At 46.5% G+C, this 20,874-nt stretch overlaps 1 protein-coding gene across 1 annotated transcript in view; it reads left to right on the top strand.

Annotated features, from left to right (window-relative positions):
- Positions 1–20,874, top strand: part of LOC118634764 (myosin-13) — a 59,771-nt gene that overhangs the window by 11,176 nt on the left and 27,721 nt on the right. Inside the window, exons 4-18 of the mRNA XM_036269512.1 lie at positions 264–407; positions 493–649; positions 2,723–2,750; positions 2,856–2,967; positions 4,210–4,302; positions 6,735–6,798; positions 6,890–6,988; positions 7,092–7,195; positions 9,529–9,667; positions 12,810–12,928; positions 13,865–14,014; positions 14,131–14,301; positions 15,086–15,395; positions 17,249–17,322; positions 17,434–17,521. Of these exons, the coding sequence (XP_036125405.1) occupies positions 264–407; positions 493–649; positions 2,723–2,750; positions 2,856–2,967; positions 4,210–4,302; positions 6,735–6,798; positions 6,890–6,988; positions 7,092–7,195; positions 9,529–9,667; positions 12,810–12,928; positions 13,865–14,014; positions 14,131–14,301; positions 15,086–15,395; positions 17,249–17,322; positions 17,434–17,521 (1,852 nt within the window). The remainder of the gene's footprint in view (positions 1–263; positions 408–492; positions 650–2,722; positions 2,751–2,855; positions 2,968–4,209; positions 4,303–6,734; positions 6,799–6,889; positions 6,989–7,091; positions 7,196–9,528; positions 9,668–12,809; positions 12,929–13,864; positions 14,015–14,130; positions 14,302–15,085; positions 15,396–17,248; positions 17,323–17,433; positions 17,522–20,874) is intronic.

Below are 20,874 nucleotides of genomic sequence, written 5' to 3'. Positions count from 1 at the left end.
ACACCTATAACACACTCCTGGCACACAGAATGGCATGTTGACTGGGGGCATCAGACCTGAATTGGTGATGCAGCTTAACCAGAATTAGGTTTATCAAGGGCAGTTACATGTGGATCATCTCTGGGCAGGGAAATGATGCATAAAATGGTCCACAGTGGAGGGGTAATTGCACCGCCATCTCTCACTGCTTCCTTCACACCAGTAGAAGGAGGTATGAACCACGCGCTCCACACTCCTCGTGTGCTCTTCCTCTCAATACCCAGACACTCACGCTGAACAGTGACCAGGTGTTCCCCATGAACCCTCCCAAATTTGACAAGATCGAGGACATGGCCATGATGACGCACCTGCACGAGCCCGCTGTGCTGTACAACCTCAAAGAGCGTTACGCAGCCTGGATGATCTACGTGAGCGCCCTTCTACATCTGTTTATTCTGTTTATCTCTCCGAATAAAAACAAGATCTACATGTTGCATTTTCTGATTTTCTCAGACCTACTCGGGCCTCTTCTGTGTCACCGTCAACCCCTACAAGTGGCTGCCGGTGTACAACCCCGAGGTGGTGGCTGCCTACCGAGGCAAAAAGCGCCAGGAGGCCCCGCCCCACATCTTCTCCATCTCTGACAACGCCTATCAGTTTATGCTGACTGGTGAGCGATTTCTTCAACCTGTATTTTTTTAAAACAGTGTAGAGTTTTGTGTGTGACATGGTTGAATCATTTATGTGATTAAATAGGAGAATTATATTGAAAAAACAGTTTATAGCTAATTATTTGAGTCCTTCATAGGCCTTGGTCATCTGAATAGTTCAATGATCAACGTGACCTTAGGAAATTCAGATGATTCATGATGAAAAGCCAGGGGTGCAATATCTTCCATAAGCAATATCCTTCCATTTGAAGGGATGTGGAACACAGGAGGTGCGCTGCTCCCACCTCCAAAGAACCCCCCAATGTGGGCATATGTGAAAGAAAGCCAGTTAGGAATACGAAGTTGGAGAAAGGGACATAGCATTGTCTCTTCACCTGTCTTCCTCCCCAAACTCAGTCTTCTCTTTCGCTTCTCTAAATTTCCAGAATGTCAAAAGAAATAGAGATGTGGTAATACCTCCATGCCATCATGCCTAGTATGACTTCTGTCTGTTCAACATTTTTTAAAATATGTTTTTATTGATTTTTATTGATTTTATTATTATTTTTTAATCCTCACCTGAGGATATTTTTCTATTTATCTTCAATAGAGTGGGAGGGAGGTAGAGAGATAGGGTGAGAGAGAAACATCGACGTGAGAAGGACACATTGACAGGTTGCCTCCCATACGACCCTGACCAGGGCCGGGGATGAACTGCAACTGAAGTACATGCCCTGGACTGGAATCGAACCTGTGACTCTTTGGTCTGAGGGCCAACGTTCTAACTGCTGAACCAAACTGGCCAGGGCTGTTTTTATTGATTTTTTTAGAGAGACAGGAAGGGAGAGAGAGATAGAAACATCAATGTGCAAGAGAAAGATCTGTCAGCTGCTTCCTGCACGCCCCCTACTGGGGATGGAGCCCACAACCCAGGCATGTGCCCTGACTGGGAATCAAACCTGGACCTCTCAGTCCACAGGACAATGCTTAATCCATTGAGCCACACAGGCCGGGCTGTCTGTTCAGCTTTCTCCTCACTTGACTTGGCATAGATATAAGTAGAGGCAAGCATCTGGAATCTGACAACACTTAAATATCATCTACTATAATGTGGTCCAAACTTTAATTATTCCCATCTCACATTCACAATCCTAGTCATTTCTGCATAACTAATATTAAAATTGCCTAAAGTCACATCCATTTTAAAAGGAAAATTAGTGTCACTACCTATAAGAGCCTCCTTTGGATTGCTGTAACAAAGTACCACTGACTGGGAGGCATAAACAACAGAAATACACTGTCTCACAGTTCTGGCGGCTGGAGGTCTGAGACCGCGGTGTAGGCAGAGTTGGTTCCTTGTGTGGGCTGTGGGGAGAACCTGCTCCTTGACTCTCTCACAGCCTCTGGTGGCTGGCTGGCAACCTTCAGTGTTCCTTGGCTCGTAGGAGTGTTACCCGATCTCTGCCTTTGTGTACATGGCATCTCCCTGTGTGTGTCTGCCTCCAAATTTCCTCTTTTTATAAGGTCACCTGTCATGTTGGATTAGGGGGTCCAACTCCTCCAGGATGACCTCATCTTACTAATTACATCTACAATGCCCCTATTTCCAAATAAGCTCACATCCCGAGGTACTGGAAGTTAGGACTTCAACTTATGAGTTGGAGGGGTGGAGAAGAGACACAATTCAACCCATCACGCTATTGTAAATAGAAAACCATCACTTTCCACAAGTAGAATGTACAGGTAGAAGAAAAACGCAATGACCACCCATCAATGACCATAAATTCTAATTAGAAGATGTAGTTTCTCAAAGCTCTGAGTCTGAGACTGGCTTTCTTTATTAAAATAAGAGATGAGAAAGGGCTACTGAGAAATTAAAAATCTGTGAACACAAATAATTCGCACACTGTGGGGTTCACTGCTCACTTTCTATGCTGCCCATGTTACACATTTGGGAAGATCAGTCATGCTCAAATCATCACACTTCTAGTTGGTAGCAAAGCCAGACTCTACCCACCCCCAACATTGCCCAACTTTTATATTATCGTTTTTATTGTTTACTGATTTTGTTTTGCTTCCCTGTGCATTTCTAGATCGAGACAACCAGTCTATTCTCATCACGTGAGTGACCTGTGTTTGCAGCATGAAGACTTGGGAGCCAGCACCCCGCCCCCTCCCCCCCCCCCTTTGCACTCTCCTCTCTCTCACCTACTTTTACATCAACAGCGGAGAATCTGGTGCAGGGAAGACGGTGAACACCAAGCGCGTCATCCAGTACTTTGCAACAATTGCAGTTACTGGGGACAAGAAGAAGGAGCAGCAGCCAGGCAAAATGCAGGTGAGCAACTTCCTACACCTGGAGGCCTGCTGGGTGAACGCCACCTGTATGCAGGGCTCCACGCTCAGCAATGTGCACAGCACAAGGTGGTGCTTATGGGGTTCCACCTCATGGATTCAGGCTCTCACACTAGCTCTATCAGTAACAGCCGAGTGACCTTGAGCAACTCCACAGCCTCCTCTGGAGAAGAAATGGTTTGGGCCGGTGGTTCTCAAACTGGAGCCCACATCACAATCACCCAGAGGGCTTGTTAACAACCAATGGCTGAGGCCCCAGCCCAGAATTTCTAATTGAAATTTCTTTTTTTATTTTTTAATCCTCACAAGAGGATATTTTTCCATTTATCTTCAGATAGGGTGGGAGGGAGAGAGAGAGGGAGAAACATCAAAAAAGAGGGACACATCTACTGGTTGTTGCCTCCTGCACGAACCCAACCAGGGCTGGGGACAAAGTGCAACTGAAGTACCTGCCCTTAGCCGGAATCAAACCCACGACACATTGATCCGCAGGCCAGTGCTCTACCGCTGAGCCAAACCAGCCAGGGCTCTAATTGAAATTTCTGTCTCACATTCACAATCCTGATATTTTGCACCTTCTAACATATCTCCACTGTTCATGTTGTTGGTCCAGGGATCACACTTTGAGAACCACTGGGCCAGATAGTAGTTTCCAAACTGCTCTGGAGCCAGAACAATAAGCACTCATAGGGGAGGGTAAGGGTAAAAACTTTATTTTTTATAGTGGACTTCTGATCAATCATTCTCATGAAGTATTTTTTTGTTACTTAAAAATTTCATTTGGGAATCACAGTTTCTGTCATATGATCTCTTGGGGTATTTTCATGGCCCACACTCTGTTTATCCTTCTGAACCCGAACGTCTATATTGGACGGGTCATGATGCATGCAGTAGCAGAGGCATATATTTTTAAAATCCATAATGTATAATGAAATGTTACAGAGAAGAAAGGCAGTCAAAGAAGTCAGGATGGAGCTTGGAGTCTGCTGTGGCAGAAGTCACTTTGATGTTGTACAAATAAGACCCTCTCTAGGGCGGGACTTTGAAGACTCTTCAGGTGGGATGGGGCTGTGGGTAAATTTGAACATCTGTACTGGCCACTAGGCTGTGTTGGGCAACATCTCTCCCTGGACCCTGCCCAAAGCATCCATACTTCTGAGTCACCAAGGGGCTACTTCAGAAGACATTCCAAATTCTCTGTTTTCTTCTTCCTGTTTATTTTTAGGGGACCCTGGAGGATCAGATCATCCAGGCCAACCCCCTGCTGGAGGCCTTTGGAAACGCCAAGACCGTGAGGAATGACAACTCTTCAAGATTTGTAAGACCCCGTCTAATTTTCAACTATCTCCCAAAACCAGGCCCTTTCTTCCCATGCTGGACATGAAAATTGCCACATAAACTAGAATATTCTTGGCCCTATTCTATCCCCAAGTGATTCTGATCAATCTACCCAACTGGGATATTCTTATACATTTTGAAGACAGTGTTGGCTTGTTCCCGGCAGAGGGAGGATTTAAGTGTTCTTCTCTAACTAGTCAACATCACCTCAGAGCATCCTGAAGTCACAATGATTCAAATTCCACAAGAGGAAAGCAATTCCTTTATGCCAAAATGGGTGTCTCTCCATGGAAACATTTTAAAGTGCAGAAGTCCATTTAATGACTTATTCGCCACAGAAACCTAAGTGTGAATTAAGTTAGCAGATTTGAACTCCTCCAAGTCAGAAGGTATCGGGAGTAGGAAAAACCTGTGGAAGACAAAAGAGCTCAAATCTTGGGAATACATTGATATTGAAAACGTTGAGGGATCAATTCTTCCATCAACATTTCACTTAGGATTAGCTCAACTAAAATGGTTTTTACTTCCACACTGGCAAAAATAAATACAAAACAAAACAATATCTAGTCCTCTACCTAATTTCACTGGCTAGTAGAGCAAGAACCCTGAGGTAGTTGCAAAAGTGCACCAAAACTTCACACATGTCAATCACTAAATGATCTCAAGCTGGCATTTTGTTGCTACCTCTCCAAGATAAAATCACATTTGATGAGACGCTCGATGCATGAACTAAAGACTGTGGCTTCAAGCCCTGATCTTTTTTTCTTTCTCTTGGTCCTCTGTGCATTGCTCCTGTACACATCTGTCTTCCCCATGCACAACTAGACTCTTCCTTGTTGCGGATCTTGGTACGTGTTACACAGCAGAGATGTGTTACACATACTTGGACCAAGCTAGTTATTGCACTAACCTGGCACCAGCTTAAAGTGGAAGACAATGTTTTCAGGTACTCCCTACTCTCACTCCCATTTATTTTGTTCAAGGCTCTCCTTTGGGCCCTGACCCAGAAGTCACAATTGTTCTGGTTATTCTGTCCACGTCCAACCCTCCAAACAGACATGTGCAGACAACATTTTCCATCATTTTCCATTAAGCAGATAAAAATACTGAAGACACAACACTTACAATTCAAACATGACTCCACTGACCCTTCACTAACTCTTCTTAAGTTTTATTCAGAAAATATTGAGAATATGCTTGGGTACCAACTACATGCCAAATTGTGGGTAAACAGAGAAGGCAACATTTTTGCTCTCAGATTTTGCTCACAGTGTGGTAAGACAACTTTAGCAAATAAGGTAAGAAGGAAGTACACACACGTGCACACGCACACACACACATACACACACACAATTTTACCTCTTGTTCCCCAAAAAGGGGAGAACTCAGACTTTGAGTGGATCTTTTGGGAGCCAGAGAGCCCGGCCTGAGCCTGGGAGATAGTTTTGCCTATAGTAAGCAGTAAGGAAAACTGAAGCAAGAAATCTCAGAATTAATAGCCAAAGGCAAAAAAAGAAGTCATACAGATGGTTCAACCAGGCTGTCAAAAGTGTTATGAAGAGTTTTAAAATTTAACCAAGGATGTAAAAGACCTGTACTTGAAAAATTATAAGACACTAAAGAAAGAAATTAAAGAAGATACAAATGAGTGAAAGCATATACCATGTTCATAGATAGGAAGAATTAACATCATCAAAATGTCCATACTATCCAAAGCAATCTATAGATTCAATACAATTCCTATCAAGATACCAATGGCATATTTCACAGAACTAGCACAAATGTTCCAAACAGAGTGACCGCTGTCAGAGGAGAGGAGGCTGAGGGGCTAGGTAAAAAGGGTGAAGGAATTAAGAAAAAAACTTAAAGACACAGACAACAGTACGGCGACTACAGGAGGGAAAGGGGGTCGAGGGCAGGTAGAAGAGGATAAAGGAGAGTAAGTGGTGATGGAAGGAGACCTGACTGGGTGGTGAACACACAACACAATATACAGATTGTATCATAGAAATCTACACTTGAAACCTATATAATTTTATTAACCAATGTCATCCCAATAAAGTCAATAAAAAGTTAAAAAACAATAAGAGAGAGAGAAAGAGAGTTGTTCAGGTACATGAGAGCAGGATAAACCAAGGAGACAGTCTGAAGTGAGGTGGTCCCAAGCAGCGAGCTGGTGAGGGAGCCTTTGGGATCCCCAGAGCTGTAGGTACAGGAGCAGGCACTTTCGGTGGAGCTACCTGAGTCTTGGATGACTCTGGGTGCCAGGCAAACAGAGTAAAAGGAAGTTCCTACACTTCTGGCAATAATGCTTCCCTGACCCTACACTTCCCACCCATCACCTAGCAAAGACCGGCCTTAGTCCCATCTAGATAAAATAACTGTGGTGTTTGTCAACCTACCATTGGACAGGGGAAGTTCATTCGGATTCATTTTGGAGCCACAGGAAAACTGGCGTCGGCAGACATTGAAACCTGTGAGTCTAAACACTCTATTTGATACCTTGGGGTTTGACCACAAAGGCATCTCTTGGGAATGTGAAGTCACATTATTTTTTGTCACCTTAGATCTCTTAGAAAAATCCAGAGTGACATTTCAGTTATCCAGTGAGAGAAGCTATCATATTTTTTACCAAATTATGTCAAACAAGAAGCCGGAACTAATTGGTAAGTTCTTAGAATATTGTTCTCATCTTCTAAATCAGTCACATTGAAAAAAAAAACACCAAAGTTGTGCATGAGATACTAAAGGGGCCTTCTCATTTCACAGACCTGCTTCTGATCTCAACCAATCCCTTCGACTTCCCCTTTGTGAGCCAAGGAGAGGTCACCGTGGCCAGTATCGATGACAGTGAAGAACTGTTGGCGACTGATGTAAGCATTGTGTTGATTTCTTGATCTAAGCATAGAATTATTGCACTTATGAACTGAGAGGCACCTCAGAGACCTAATGAGAGAACTGGGACCCAGGGCCGCTGAGCGATTATACTTAAGAGCTCAGAGAACCAGCACCCCTCCCCACGGAGCCCCACATCAGAAGACCCCAAACTGGGATTACAGAAAGTTCTCCAAAACAGGCCTTCACTTCTCTTCGCTAGCATTTCAGAGCACATTTTTGCATGTGCCAGGTTTTAAAAGGTTCTGTGAGAAGTTTTCAGGTTACAAAACCATCTGCATGGTTCTTTAAGAAAATTTAGAAACTGCAGAAAAGTATAAGGCAGGGAAAAGCAACCCCAGTCTGTAGCCATGGCTCCATTCCTGCTACCGCCAGCACCTCGGGCTCGCGTCAGGCACCTACCTCCTCAGCAGGCCTGCCAGGACTCTGGCCTTGTGCTCGGGGAAGTATCTGCAGGGTTGATGACTAAAATAACAATAACTCAATCCACTGAGCACGTGCATGAGCTAGAAACTGAGATAAGAGCCTTTGACTGCATGGCCTCGGTTTAGCCTCAACGCCCCTTCTGGGATAGGTACCACTGCGGCCCCCATTTTACAACGGTGGAAACAGACTCTTAGAAAAAATACCTTTGGGGCTTGAAGACGCAGTTTGTAAATGACCGAGAAAGTGTTTGAACCAGGTCTGCTCAACTGCAGACTTTGCATTTTCAACTAAAATAACCCTTCTCGAAGCAATTAATCTCCACCCCTGCTGGCTCTGCCCCACAGAAGCTACAAGAACTGTGGGAAGGGGTCTTGTCCAACATCCTAGGAGCCTTGCTCAGTGCCCAGCTTCTTGGCCTTTATTTTGTGACATTTCCAGATGACGCTAATTGTTTTCAAGCAAGTAGAAAATGTTCATGATCCAATAAGCTTCCGTTAACTTCAGTCTAGCTATTACAAAAGTTTAACCAGGCCCCCCAGCCTTTACCAGCTGCTGGTTCAGAAAGGGCAGGTTGACGTCAGGCCTGCAGCCCCCGAGAAAGGCCCTCCCACATCATTCTAAAGGTCACAGAGGGTCTCAGGTCCTCGGTGTATATCCCTGCTGTCAGGGCTGCTGTTGTCCCCCCACCCCATGGGGCTCCTCCGGAGCAATGGTTTATGGCTGTGTAGGGTGGTTGCTCCCTCTGCGGGACTGCTCTCTCCACGGTGCTCCCCAGGCAGCAATGCATTCACCTGGTTCCTTTCCCTGTAGCGACCCCTCCCTGGGACGCAGATACGGCTCTGGATCCACAGGGTGGGAGGGTCATCATAGCCTCAGAATCTCTCCTCTCCTCAGTCACTTCGTGGCATGAACTCTCCCTCCACCCAAGGGGGTACCACCCCAGCAGCTCTTCACTCTTCAGTACCCTCCTCCCAACACTGACTACTGGGTCTGTCCCACCAGCTCACCAGACATGTCAGCTCCACCAAAGGACACTGATTAGGCTCCGCCTGCAAACCTGGCTATATAATTAGTACGTACACCCCAGAGAAGGATTTTCTAGTTTAAATCTTTGTAGTAGCGGAGGGGCCAGGTGGTTATAAAACCAAGTCAGCAAGTGCTTCAGCTTTGAAGTGACCCAGTGCTGTCTCCAGTCCTAGTCTTATCACATCCTGCCTATGTGACTTGGGGCTGACCTCTGTTCTTAGAACCTCTGTTCTTCAACTGGAAATTTGGAAAAATCTGTGTACCTATGAGGTTTTCATAAAGAGTTAGTAAGATAACATATGTTGGTGCTTAATTCCATGCTTAATACAGAGAGGGGCTCTGCAGATGTTATTTCTTTCTCATTTGAAAAATGATGGTGTTCTCTTTGATGACCTTCCCTTCCGGATCTAATGTGTTATGATGCCATGACATATATTGTCTTGACTCTGAATAACATTGGAATTCTTGGATTACAATGCCAAGCCCTCAGCTGTTGGACATGATTTCTCAGACACTATCCATGAGCCTTCCTTCTCCCTGTATCACACAGTGGCTCCCAATGGCTTCATCCAGAAAATAGCCCTCAAATCTATGTACCGAGGGAAAGGATTAAAATCAGTTCTTATTGAATGAAAGAAAACAGTTATTCCTATTTTCTTCCCATAATCTCCACCCACCCACCCATGTTAAATTAAAGAAATGGTTTTAAGCCCGGACTTACCATTCCCCACCTGTAATCACTTATTTGGGCAAATGCAGTCTCGGGTGTTTTACAAAAATGGTGAGTGAGGTCTTTGCCAGAGAAAAGCTGCATGCGGGTCTCTGAGTCCTACTGTGACAGCCTTGTTTTAATTCCCAGAATGCCATTGACATCCTGGGCTTCAGCTCCGAGGAGAAAGTTGGGATCTACAAGCTCACAGGGGCCGTGATGCACTATGGGAACATGAAGTTCAAGCAGAAGCAGCGTGAAGAGCAGGCGGAACCAGACGGCACCGAAGGTACACTCATCTGGGGAGGGGGCTGGGACGTGACTCTCCACCTGCGTTCATACGTGAGATAAACTGTGTTCATCTCAACAGCTGCTCTTCAAAAGTTGCCCAGCCTGAATTGGAGTTGTCCCAAGCTCATTGTACACATGCTGGGGAAGGTTATTCCCTCAGTCAAGGAATGCTATAGTGGTGAATCCTTGGACACCAAAAAGCATCATTCTCATAAGTGAATAATCACCATCCACACTGCTGTCTCTCACCATCACGGTTATCTTAAGGTGGACATTTATGAGAGGAGATGGTTCAGTGAACTTCACCTTCTCCCTCGGCCTATCACTGCTAATATCCAGAATGCTTTCCTAATTGCCGGGCTTAAGATGAAGCTTTTAGTAAGGTGGCAGCTGGGCTTCGTTTTCCCATCACTTTCTCTTCACTCTGACACGGACTGAACTTGACCTTGAACAAAGGACCGGTGTGTAAATCTTCCTGCCCGTGGCTCTCATATGGATGATGGCACCAGTCCCCTCTCCTTCGTCCTGGAGGCCTGCAAACGGAGCGGAGGGCAGTGGGAGGGACTCACCCCAGCAGAACCACCCGCCAGATGCCCTGCTCGTGGGGCCTCATGCCCCTCGCACTGCACGCTGTGTGAAGCAGTGCGGATTGAACCCCAGATGATAGAAGGGAACAATAGCCTTGAATTAAACCAGGAATAAGTATATGACTTTATCACTGTCCATACAGCCCACCTGGTTAGGTGAGGTTTGCCCAAGATAATCTCTCTTTCTAGTAACTGAAAGTTGTCTGATGAGTAACCTCATCACAGGAATGAGGTTACCTCATCCGATCACTTTCACAGATTTCACCCACGAGGGAATAGAGGGGATTATACGGGGAATGTACAGCAGGGGGCGCAAATCTTGGGCACCACCTTGGATCCTGATTATCACAATGGTGCACATGCGAAGTAACAGGAGACAAACTCAGAGAGTCAGAGCAAGAAGCACTTCTAACTGGGGTAATCAGGGAAGGCTCCCTGGAGGGAGGGACCACTAATATGGACTTTAAAGGATGGGTAGGATTCTGAAAGGTGAGGGTAGAGGGCAGTCTAGTCAGAAGAAACGTCATGAGCAAGGGGCCAGAGGAAGGAATGACAGGTCTGAAGAGCAGCGAGTGATCTACTTTGGCTACAGAAGAGGATATGTGTAATGGATTTGTAAGAGATGAGAATAAAAAGTGATTATTCTGGCATCAGTTTGGGAAGGCCTTGAGTGCCAGGATAAACGGTTTATTTATTTGTTTGTTTGTTTTAAACCTCACCCAAGGATATGTTTCTATTTGTCTTCAGATAGAGTGGGAAGGAGAGAGAGGGAGAGAAAAGGAGAGAGAAAGAACATTGATGTGAGAGGGACACATCGACTGGCTGCCTCCTGCACAACCCCGACCAGGGCCAGGGATGAACCACAACCGAGTTCCATGCCCTTGACCAGAATCGTACCCTTGACCAGAATCAAAACCAAAACACATTGGTCTGCCAGCCAACGTTCTACCTCTGAGCCAAACCGGCCAGGGCAGGATAAATGGTTTAGAATCCATGTGGTAGGCACCAGAAGCTATAGAGGACATATGGGCAATAGGGGACATATGTGTGACAACCTGGAACTAATCTGTAAGCAGTCAGACTCTCTAAGGGTGTAGAACTTTGGGGGGAAATGTATCAGGCTCCTCAGCAAGAGCAGACCATATTGCTGTACATGACAGCAGGGTCCCAGGCCCTCGCCCAGCCCTGGTAGCTGTGTGCTCAGTGTTCAGGATCAAGAAAGCCTGGAAAAGGGGAAAGCGGAGGACCATCGGGGAGTGGCCTGAGCGCCTCTGCTGATGACACCAATCCACGTTAGTGAGTGCTCCCCACGCACCCGGCCCACTGCACAGCAACCCAGCCAATGGGGCCCTGTCACTGTCCTCCAGCTTCCAAGTAACAAAACTGAGACATAAGGAAGCACAAACAGCATTTGAACCAGGCAGTCTGATGGCAGAGCCCAGGCTCTCTGTCTCAGTGCTGTTCCGTGGCTCTTGGAAACGAGGGAGACGCTGCTATTTTGAAGGTGAGATGAGCAGGATCGGGCGTCTATTTGAACACAGGAAGGTCAGAACTGAGAAGGAAGGATGCAATCAGCCCCAGCTTTCAAGTTTAAGTGACTAGAAGAATAATGGTTCCATGCAGCAAAATGGACACAACAGGAAAAAAAGGGTAGTTTGAGCAAGGAGAAAAGCATGCACATGGCCTCTTGTTGAATATTTACCAAACACTGCCCCGGATTTTTATTCACTTGTCTCCCTGACCAGCAATGAGGTGATGGTCTCCACCAAAGAGGAGTTGTCCCTGGGGAACAGCATTTCTCCACCTTCTCAATGAGCATAATGCCAGGAGCCAGGTTCAGCCCAAAGTTAACTGAACTCCCAATGAACTATAAATTGCCAAGCATCAACTACCTCTGACCGCCTCCAAACATTTAAAGGCTGGGTCAAGGGTTTACACTTCTCTGATAGCTATTAGCACAGTGTCTTGCACAAATCAGGAAGGTGCTTAGGACTTGTTGTACTATCAGACTCCAATATCACTATGTAACTGTATTTTTTTTTTTTTTTTATCCTCACCTGAGGACATTTTTCCATTTTTTGTACAGATAGAGTGGGAGGGAGAGAGAGGAAGGGAGAGAGAGAAAATCGATGTGAAAGGAACACATCGAGTGGCTGCCACCCGCACGACCAACCAGGGCCAGGGACAAACTGCAACCGAAGTACGTGCCCTTAGCGGGAACCGAACCCGGGTCTCTCTGGACCGCAGGCCGAAGCTCTAACCGCTGAGCCAAACCGGCCAGGGCTGTAACTGTATTTTTAAATAACTTTAAATATCAGTAGATCAAGACCAACCTATAATTAAAGATTGCATCTTTAAATGAAAATTTTTTTACAAATCTGGAGCCTTGCACTGTGGAATTTAAGCCTCATGGGACAAGTCCAGGCCTGGTGCACATAGACGAACATAAAAACATCAAGGATTGTAGAAAACATTTCTGGGAGGACCCAGGGCCTGATTGGACACTTCAGCAGCTGCCGTTTCTGTGTGATACCATTTCTCGTCTTCCTTCAGTGGCTGACAAAGCCGGATACCTGATGGGTCTGAATTCTGCAGAAATGCTGAAAGGCCTGTGTTGTCCAAGGGTGAAGGTCGGGAACGAATATGTCACTAAAGGCCAAAATGTCCAGCAGGTAAGGGAGATGCTCTGAATCTAGTTGACTTGGGTGTTTTGCTATTCTAATCACCATCTTAAAGCTGTTTTGGTTGCAGGTATCAGAAGTACATATCACACTAACTTCAACATTAAGGGGGAATTCAGCCCTGGCAGGTGTGGCTCAGTGGGTTGGGCATCATCCTTTGAGGTTGCAGGTTTGATTCTCGGTCAGGGCACATGCCTAAGTTGCGGGCTTAATACCCAGTGGGGGGGGGGGGGTGACGTGCAGGAGGCAGCCTATCGATGTTTCTCTCTCATCCATGTTTCTCTCGAAAGTCAATGAAAACATATTTTTTTAAAAGAAGGGGGATTCATTCTTAGGCTTCAAGAGTAAATCAAAAGATGCAAATGAAGGTGTGCTGGTGGGGTGTCCCAAGGGCCTGGAGCTAAGAACCAAAGAGCCCTCTGGAGCCAGGCACCCCCTCTCCAGCTCCTTCTCTGGGGCTCCGTGGGAAGCCATTGCTCTTCTTTTCTGTTGTGCCCTCACTAGGCAGATCCGTTTTCTCCACCTCTCCTGCCTGCCCGGATGGATAGCTCCATGGTCCCAGCCTCGCCCCGGACTGACAACAGTGTCTTTTGATCCCAATCCCAAATTCTCAGGAAAGACATTCTTTTTAAGCCAACTTGGAGCAAATCTCCACATCTGGTTCAATTAAGTGTGGCCAAGGGCTAGAGCCAAGTGGTATAACCATGGTGGTTAGAAAACCGCATTTATAAGTGGGATAATTCTCGGGAGAGGGGAAACATTATGAGCTGGGCAAAGCCTCGAGAAATATTTAACCATTAGATTGCACTACATAAAATTGTCAATTTCCAACTGCTTTTAATCTTCAAGATGTCGGCTTCATGTGTCTCGACTTAATACAACCATAAAACACTAGTGTGAGGCTTGAATGGGTGATCCTTCCTCAAGGTGACCAACTCCGTGGGTGCTCTGGCCAAAGCCGTCTACGAGAAGATGTTCCTGTGGATGGTCACCCGCATCAACCAGCAGCTGGACACCAAGCAGCCCAGGCAGTACTTCATTGGGGTCTTGGACATCGCTGGCTTTGAGATCTTCGATGTGAGTTGTTTGGGTAGATGACTGGCCTAAAAAGGCTCTTCCACTTTGTGTGTGCGTTCCTGAATCTCCACCGCCTTTCCAAACTCATCCAAACTTTTTTTATTTGAAACACCCAGTTCAACAGCCTGGAGCAGCTGTGCATCAACTTCACCAATGAGAAACTGCAGCAGTTTTTCAACCACCACATGTTCGTGCTGGAGCAGGAGGAGTACAAGAAGGAAGGCATCGAGTGGGAGTTCATTGACTTCGGGATGGACCTGGCTGCCTGCATTGAGCTCATCGAGAAGGTAAAGAAAGAAGTGCTACTCCCCAGGGACAGCTCCTCTTTAGTTGGGGCTATCATCTCTTGGCTCCAACTCTTTCCTGCTCATACATCATTGCCCCTAACCCCACTCCCCCAGGCTGTGAGCCCTCAGATAGTTGAATCCCCTTGTGCATAAAGGCTAAGTGTTTGGAAAACTCCCAGAATCTGTTTCGACACCTAGAGAAGTGCACAGGGGGTTAAGGTTCCAAGGCTCAGTTATCCCCAAGAATGTGATGGGAACCCAACAGGGACTGTGGCATTTCATACCTTTCTGGCTGTCCAAAGACCCACGGAGAAGGGAACATGGAGCAGTGGGGTCTTTGGAATGTCACTGTGAAAATAGCTGATAACATTAACTTTACAAAAGGAATTCCCATGATGTTTTGAGCACTGGTTTTTGGAAGGAGGTGGCTACTGAGAAATCCAGATATAATTGTTTAAAATATTACTCATATTACTTTCTGTCTATGTGCTTAACTATATTTTTGTAAACCTATTGCTAAAAGTGAGCTACGTTTATATACACATAATTTCATTCCATGTGCTTTTGCTCAACAAATATTGATTAAGCACATAGCAGATATCTAGTGCTGTTCTGTCATTGCACCAAACAGACCGAGAGCCTTGCTCTCAGAGCACTTATAGTCCAGTCTTCCCAGTCACAGAGCAACAGCATCAGAGAAGTTGGCTTGGCTCCTGGGGACAGTGGAGTCATTGGGATATACTAGTGTTAAATACTGAGGTATAGCCTATTCTGCTCCTTCTAGCCCATGGGCATCTTCTCCATCCTGGAAGAGGAGTGCATGTTCCCCAAGGCCACAGACACCTCCTTCAAGAACAAGCTGTATGACCAGCACATGGGCAAGTCTGCCAACTTCCAGAAGCCCAAGGTCGTCAAAGGCAAGGCCGAGGCCCACTTCTCGCTGGTGCACTACGCGGGCACCGTGGACTACAACATTGCTGGCTGGCTTGACAAGAACAAGGACCCCCTGAACGAGACCGTGGTCGGGCTGTACCAGAAGTCCTCACTGAAGCTGCTGTCCTTCCTTTTCTCCAACTATGCTGGCACAGAAGCAGGTGAGATTCTTTTGTTTCTTAACCTGTGGACATCTCTGTGTAGTTACTCAGGACCCGAAGCTGTAAAGAATCAGTAGTCGAACGCACACTTTAGGATGAGCTTGCTGTATTTGTCTGTCTCTGTTCTGTTTTCCTTTCTCCTCTGCCTCTTCCATCAGAGACTGAGTTCTACGGAGCAAACAAAACCTCTCAGTGGACATGACAGCCAACACCACATTCTTGAATACTTTTTTTATTGAGATCTAATTCATATACTATAAAATGTATCCTTTAAATTTTTTCGTGGTTTGTAATATAGTTACAGGGTTGTAAAACCACCACCATTATCCAATTCAAGAACATTTTCATCACCTTTGTAACCCATTAGTGGTCGTTTCTCATTCCCCTCTCCGCAACCCCTAACGTTGACCCATCTACTTCCTGTCTCTGTGGATTTGTCTGGATATTTTACATAAATGAAATCATACACTATGTGGTCTTTTGGGTCTGGCTTCTTTCACTCAGCCTGATGTTTGCAAGGTTTGTTCATGTCGAAGTGTGTGTCAGTACTTCACCTCTTTTTATAGAAGAACAATATTCCACTGTGTGTATCACTACTTCACTTCTTTTTATAGATGAATATTATTCCACTGTATGTATATACACACTTTCTCCATCAACTCATTCACTGATGGACATTTGGGTTGTCTCCAGTTCTGGCTATTGTGAATAAGGCAGCTATGACCATTTGTGTACAAGTTTTAAAAGGAAATATATTGTTAGTTCTCCCAGGTATACACTCAGGCATAGAGTCACTGGGTCATGTGATAACCCCATGTTTCACTTCTTTGAGGAACTTCTAGACTGTTTTCCAAGTTGCCTGTACAAGCCAGTATCACCTTGTAAGGTGATTCATCTAATTTTTTTTAAATAATTGCCAACATAAGGTTTAAAAATCATGGATTATCTTAAATGCCTGAATTTGACTCTCTCTGTTTTTATTTGTGCCCTATAATCATTAATTCTATAAATAGACCATTTTAAAAATTAATGTCTAGTGTACTTTGAGCAGTGGAATATAAAAAGCAAGCATGAGTTTAAACTTGAACAATTACCATCACCTTCGTTTCATCTCATCAGCATTCTCTGTAACTGTAGTGCATCAGCTCACATGGAGAGAACACCAAGACCAAAGATAAGGCCCGAGTGGGTGTGGATCTGGGGAAACGGCTTCCTGCCTCTGTTCCCCCGACCCGGCAGGAATCCAGGCTACACCCTGGGAATAGGGGAGTGGAGTGACGGAGTATGGGGAAAGCTAAGGTCACACCTCGCACAGGACTGAATCTTGAGTACACATCAGAGACGAAGTCAGAAATTGAGCCATTCAGAAAAGGTGGATCCAATATCACTGACTCCAAATTAAGTTTTCTTTTTTAAAAAAATAATTAAAAAACACAACTTGTAGAATATTCTTGAGGATCCTCCACTGTGTTGCCTTCAGTTACTCTTTCATTGAGAGATGAGCAGGGACTGCAGAGGGAAAGGGGCAGCCTCGTGGGAGACACCACCGTCATCAAGAAAAGTGTCTCCGTCTGCCCACTTGGGCACTTCATGTCTGATTCCCAAAGGAAAAGATCCCCTTGGACACTGAGAACCCCAGTTACACTCCCAGTTAAACGCCACCCCCCGGCCCGTTCCCGCCGTGGTAAAGATGTACATTCCCAAATCTAAGTAGTTTGGAGGCACATGAAACAGCAAACCAACAAATAAAAACCCTCAGGTCTCTTATGTCAAAAGAAAACCTCGACCTTCAGGGCTGGGAAGAGGCGGTGTCCTCAGAGCTGCACCCACACACCCTCTGTGTCTGTTTCCAGGAGACTCCGGGGGAAGCAAGAAAGGGGGGAAGAAGAAGGGCTCCTCCTTCCAGACCGTGTCGGCGGTGTTCAGGGTTCGTGTCTTGACACCTTTCCCGTTTATTATTGTGGTTTCTTTGTTGTTGCTTTTGCCTGGTGGAGTAACAGTTGCTAAAGTAAATATCCTTGTCTGGCTTGTGTCCCAGGAAAACTTAAACAAGCTGATGACCAACCTGAGGAGCACGCACCCTCACTTTGTACGCTGTCTCATTCCCAATGAAACCAAGACTCCTGGTGAGTAAGAATCCATGAGAATGCAGCTCCCTGGAATGTATGCCAAGTTCTGTGGGTGTGCAAGCACCATGCATGTGTGTGCACGCGCGCGTGTGTGTGCACGCGTGTGTGTGTGTCCACACGCACCTGGGTTTCCCTGAGGAAAGCTCCCTAGTATTTGTCACTTCTCTAGGAAATAGAGCTGCCAGATTTAACAATTAAAAGTACCAGAAACCCGCTAAATTAGAATTCAGATAAACAATGGAAAATGTCTTGGTATAAGGATGACTTATGCAATATTTGGGATATACTTATACCAAGAAAATATTCGCTGCTTATCTGAAATTCACACTCGACTGGGCATCTTGTATAGTTTAATCAGACACTCCTACTATGAACGTGTCCAAAGTATCGTGTATACAGACATAGACACATGAAATCTATAATTTCCAAAAGGTTCCTAAAGGGCTCCGTGGTTCCTTTCCCCCAAAGTGAAAAGCCACCAGAACTAGCAAATAATTATCTTAGATATTCCATTATAAAAACAACTGTTTGCTGGCCTATACTGTATGTCAGTCACTTTATTATATCATCTCTACTGCTTACAACTGTTCTCCGCAGGATAAGTGCAGTGACCCCCATCTCACAGATGAGAAAGCTGAGGATGAGCCCACATATACAGCGCAGTACATCAGACCTTTAACCACCACCCAATCTGGAGTCACAAATATTCCGAGAGTATCTCTGGGTTTCAGCCTAGGCGTTTGTTACAAAGAGAAAAACAAGTGTCACACGGAGCTGTGGCTACAAGGTAGCTCACTCCTCAGTCAAGCTCTTCTATCCCAGACGTGGGCTTCTGGCCCGAGAGTAAACGCCCCGCGTTGGCAGCATGACAAGCGAGCGGAGGAATTAGATGGTGGAGGAAAGAAATCCCAGCCCCACCTCTTGCTGCCAAGTACTTGAACTCTCTGCTCTGTAAGCAAGCAGAAAACCTGTATTCATTCATTCATTCATTCAGTTAGCTACTCATCCATTTGTTTGATGAGTGCTTATAAAATGTTTACTCACCTTGTGAGTGTTAACTCGTTTAACCCACCGTAGAGGGTGGTGAAGATTGAATGGATGAGCACAAGTCACACACTGAAACCAGGGCCGAACACATCGTGAATTATAACTATTACAAGGATAATAAAAACCATGAGACATTATTATTAGGAGAGCGATAATTATGAGAATAATATGTATAACAATAATAATAATAATAGGGGAATTATTATTATTATTATTACTATTACTTAAAACCAGTAACTTGAATTTCCCGAACTGCCTGGCCTACTAGACGGCGTGGAGTTACTTGCCGCGGAAGTCAGACTCTGAAGTCTAAGGCAAAGGCAAAGGCCTGCTGTGCTGTTGCGATGCACCATGTTTGGGGCGGCTGCACCCCTCCCAGGGAGCCCACACAGCCCATTCCTCCGCCAGCGTCGGAGTACAGCTGCTTCTTTGGTTAAGCATCAGACAAAATTGTTGGCTTGCGTGGAGGTGTTTGTCATAAAGAAAATCACTTTCCATTATTGCCGTTGTCGGATATGTACGTGTACAAATCTTAGGTACAGGTGACATGACTCTCCTATCAGGCACACGGCCTGCAAGGTCAGGTGACAGGAGGAGAGCCTGACACCTGTGGGTTCAGACTGTGCCTCTGGGGGCCCCAGGTGTTTGGTAGTCCACTGGGTAACTATTTCTTTTGGAAGTAAATGTTGGCAAAATCTCCGTCCCTTCCTCTCCATTTTGCATCTCCTTTGCTCTGGCTGTTTTCTTTCCCATCCCCGGGAATAGACTAACACGCCGATACCGGAGCCTGGGCCACCCTTTGGCAAGCACCCAGTGTGACTGCGCCTTTTCTAGAACAGGGACCTGGGACTATGCAGCCTTCAAGGCCTCCCCGCAGGGTGCCCAGAGCTGGGGCTGGATCAATTCGAGAGCCCCCTCCTGCCCACAGGCACAGCGGGTGCTTCGTAGCCGTCCCGCGCCGTCCTCCGGGTTCGCCTGCACCTTCTCGTCGGCCTCCAGGCTTTCTCCCTGCTCTGCGGCAGCCTAGGCCCTGCTAGACGCGTGCCGGTGACTGGCCCACGGTCGACTCGCTGCTGCTGTAACTGCAACATGCAGGTTCTATTACTGTCTGGGTCTGCTGAGGCCCACAGATCGGCCGATGCCTGCCGATGGAAAGATAGCTATTCACCGTGCCCTGCACACCGTGCCCTGCACACCGTGCCCTGCACACCGTGCCCTGCACACCGTGCCCTGCACACCTTGCCCTGCACACAGTGCCCTGCACACCTTGCCCTGCACACCATGCCCTGTGCAGGGCCACTCGGGGACCACCAGCATCATCAGGAGGCAGTGGGAGGGCGGGAGACCATGAACGAGAGCCTTTCCTGTGGTTCCCACGGAAGGAGATGGACAAGGCAGGGTGAGCAGGTTTCAGATTGGCTGGTGTGAATAATTTAGTGGGCTCGGGGTGGAGGCGGCTGTCCCCAGTTGTCTGGCACCTGCCCTTGGGCGATCAGGGCATGGGAATTTTGGCCCTGAGTGAGAGAGCCGGATAAGGTAGTGGTCAGGGGTGATGGCTCTGGATTGGTTGCACTGCGTAGGAATCGTGTGTCCGTAGGGGGGAATTTGCTGTCTCTAGGAACTGGCTAGTTCTGGGAAGGCAGTCTCTCCTGGGCCCACAAGACTCCAAGATGTCAAAGCATCATACAATACAGAGAATAAAAAAAAACATGGTTAGCACAGCTGCCCGTGAAGGACAAAATGGCTAGAGGGGGAGTGGGATGGAGGGATAAATAAGGGGAGAAGGAAGAAGGGAACATCCTGCAGGGAACGTAACACGAGAAAGTGAGGCAATGCCCTGGGGAACTTTCTAGAAGTTTGCATGCCGGTTCAAAGGCCTTCTGTGCACTGTCAGCCTGGGTTGGGAAGGACGCAGGGAGAGCTCCAAGAGGACTCGCCCCAGAATTCTGAGCCCCCACAAACAGGAGGGGCCCCGGGGAAGGCGGAGTCCAGTCTCAGCTCGGCTGTTGCCTTGCAAGGCACCTGTCTCCAGGCTCAGCCTCCCTCAGCCTCCTTCTGTCTGGGACAGTGGCTTTGTAGGGAACTAGAAAAAGTCTCCTCTCTGAGGGGACACATGTGGCAGCTCTGGTCTCCCCGTGATAAAATGATAGTCTCTAAGCTTTCTGCTGCCTCTAACAGGGTTGAATGTCCACTATATACTTTCTGCTCCTGGCTCTTGTAGAGACAAGCCCCCACCCCCACCCCCACCCCCGTGTCTTAAACCAAGCCTGGTGCACAGAGGACAGTAGTCAGTAGCCAGTGTG

The sequence above is a fragment of the Molossus molossus genome, unplaced genomic scaffold (genome assembly GCF_014108415.1).
Source record: "Molossus molossus isolate mMolMol1 unplaced genomic scaffold, mMolMol1.p scaffold_m16_p_19, whole genome shotgun sequence".
Classification (NCBI taxonomy): domain Eukaryota; kingdom Metazoa; phylum Chordata; class Mammalia; order Chiroptera; family Molossidae; genus Molossus; species Molossus molossus.
The sequence above is the reverse complement of the archived record's forward strand: the minus strand, read 5'-3'. Positions and strand labels throughout refer to the sequence as shown.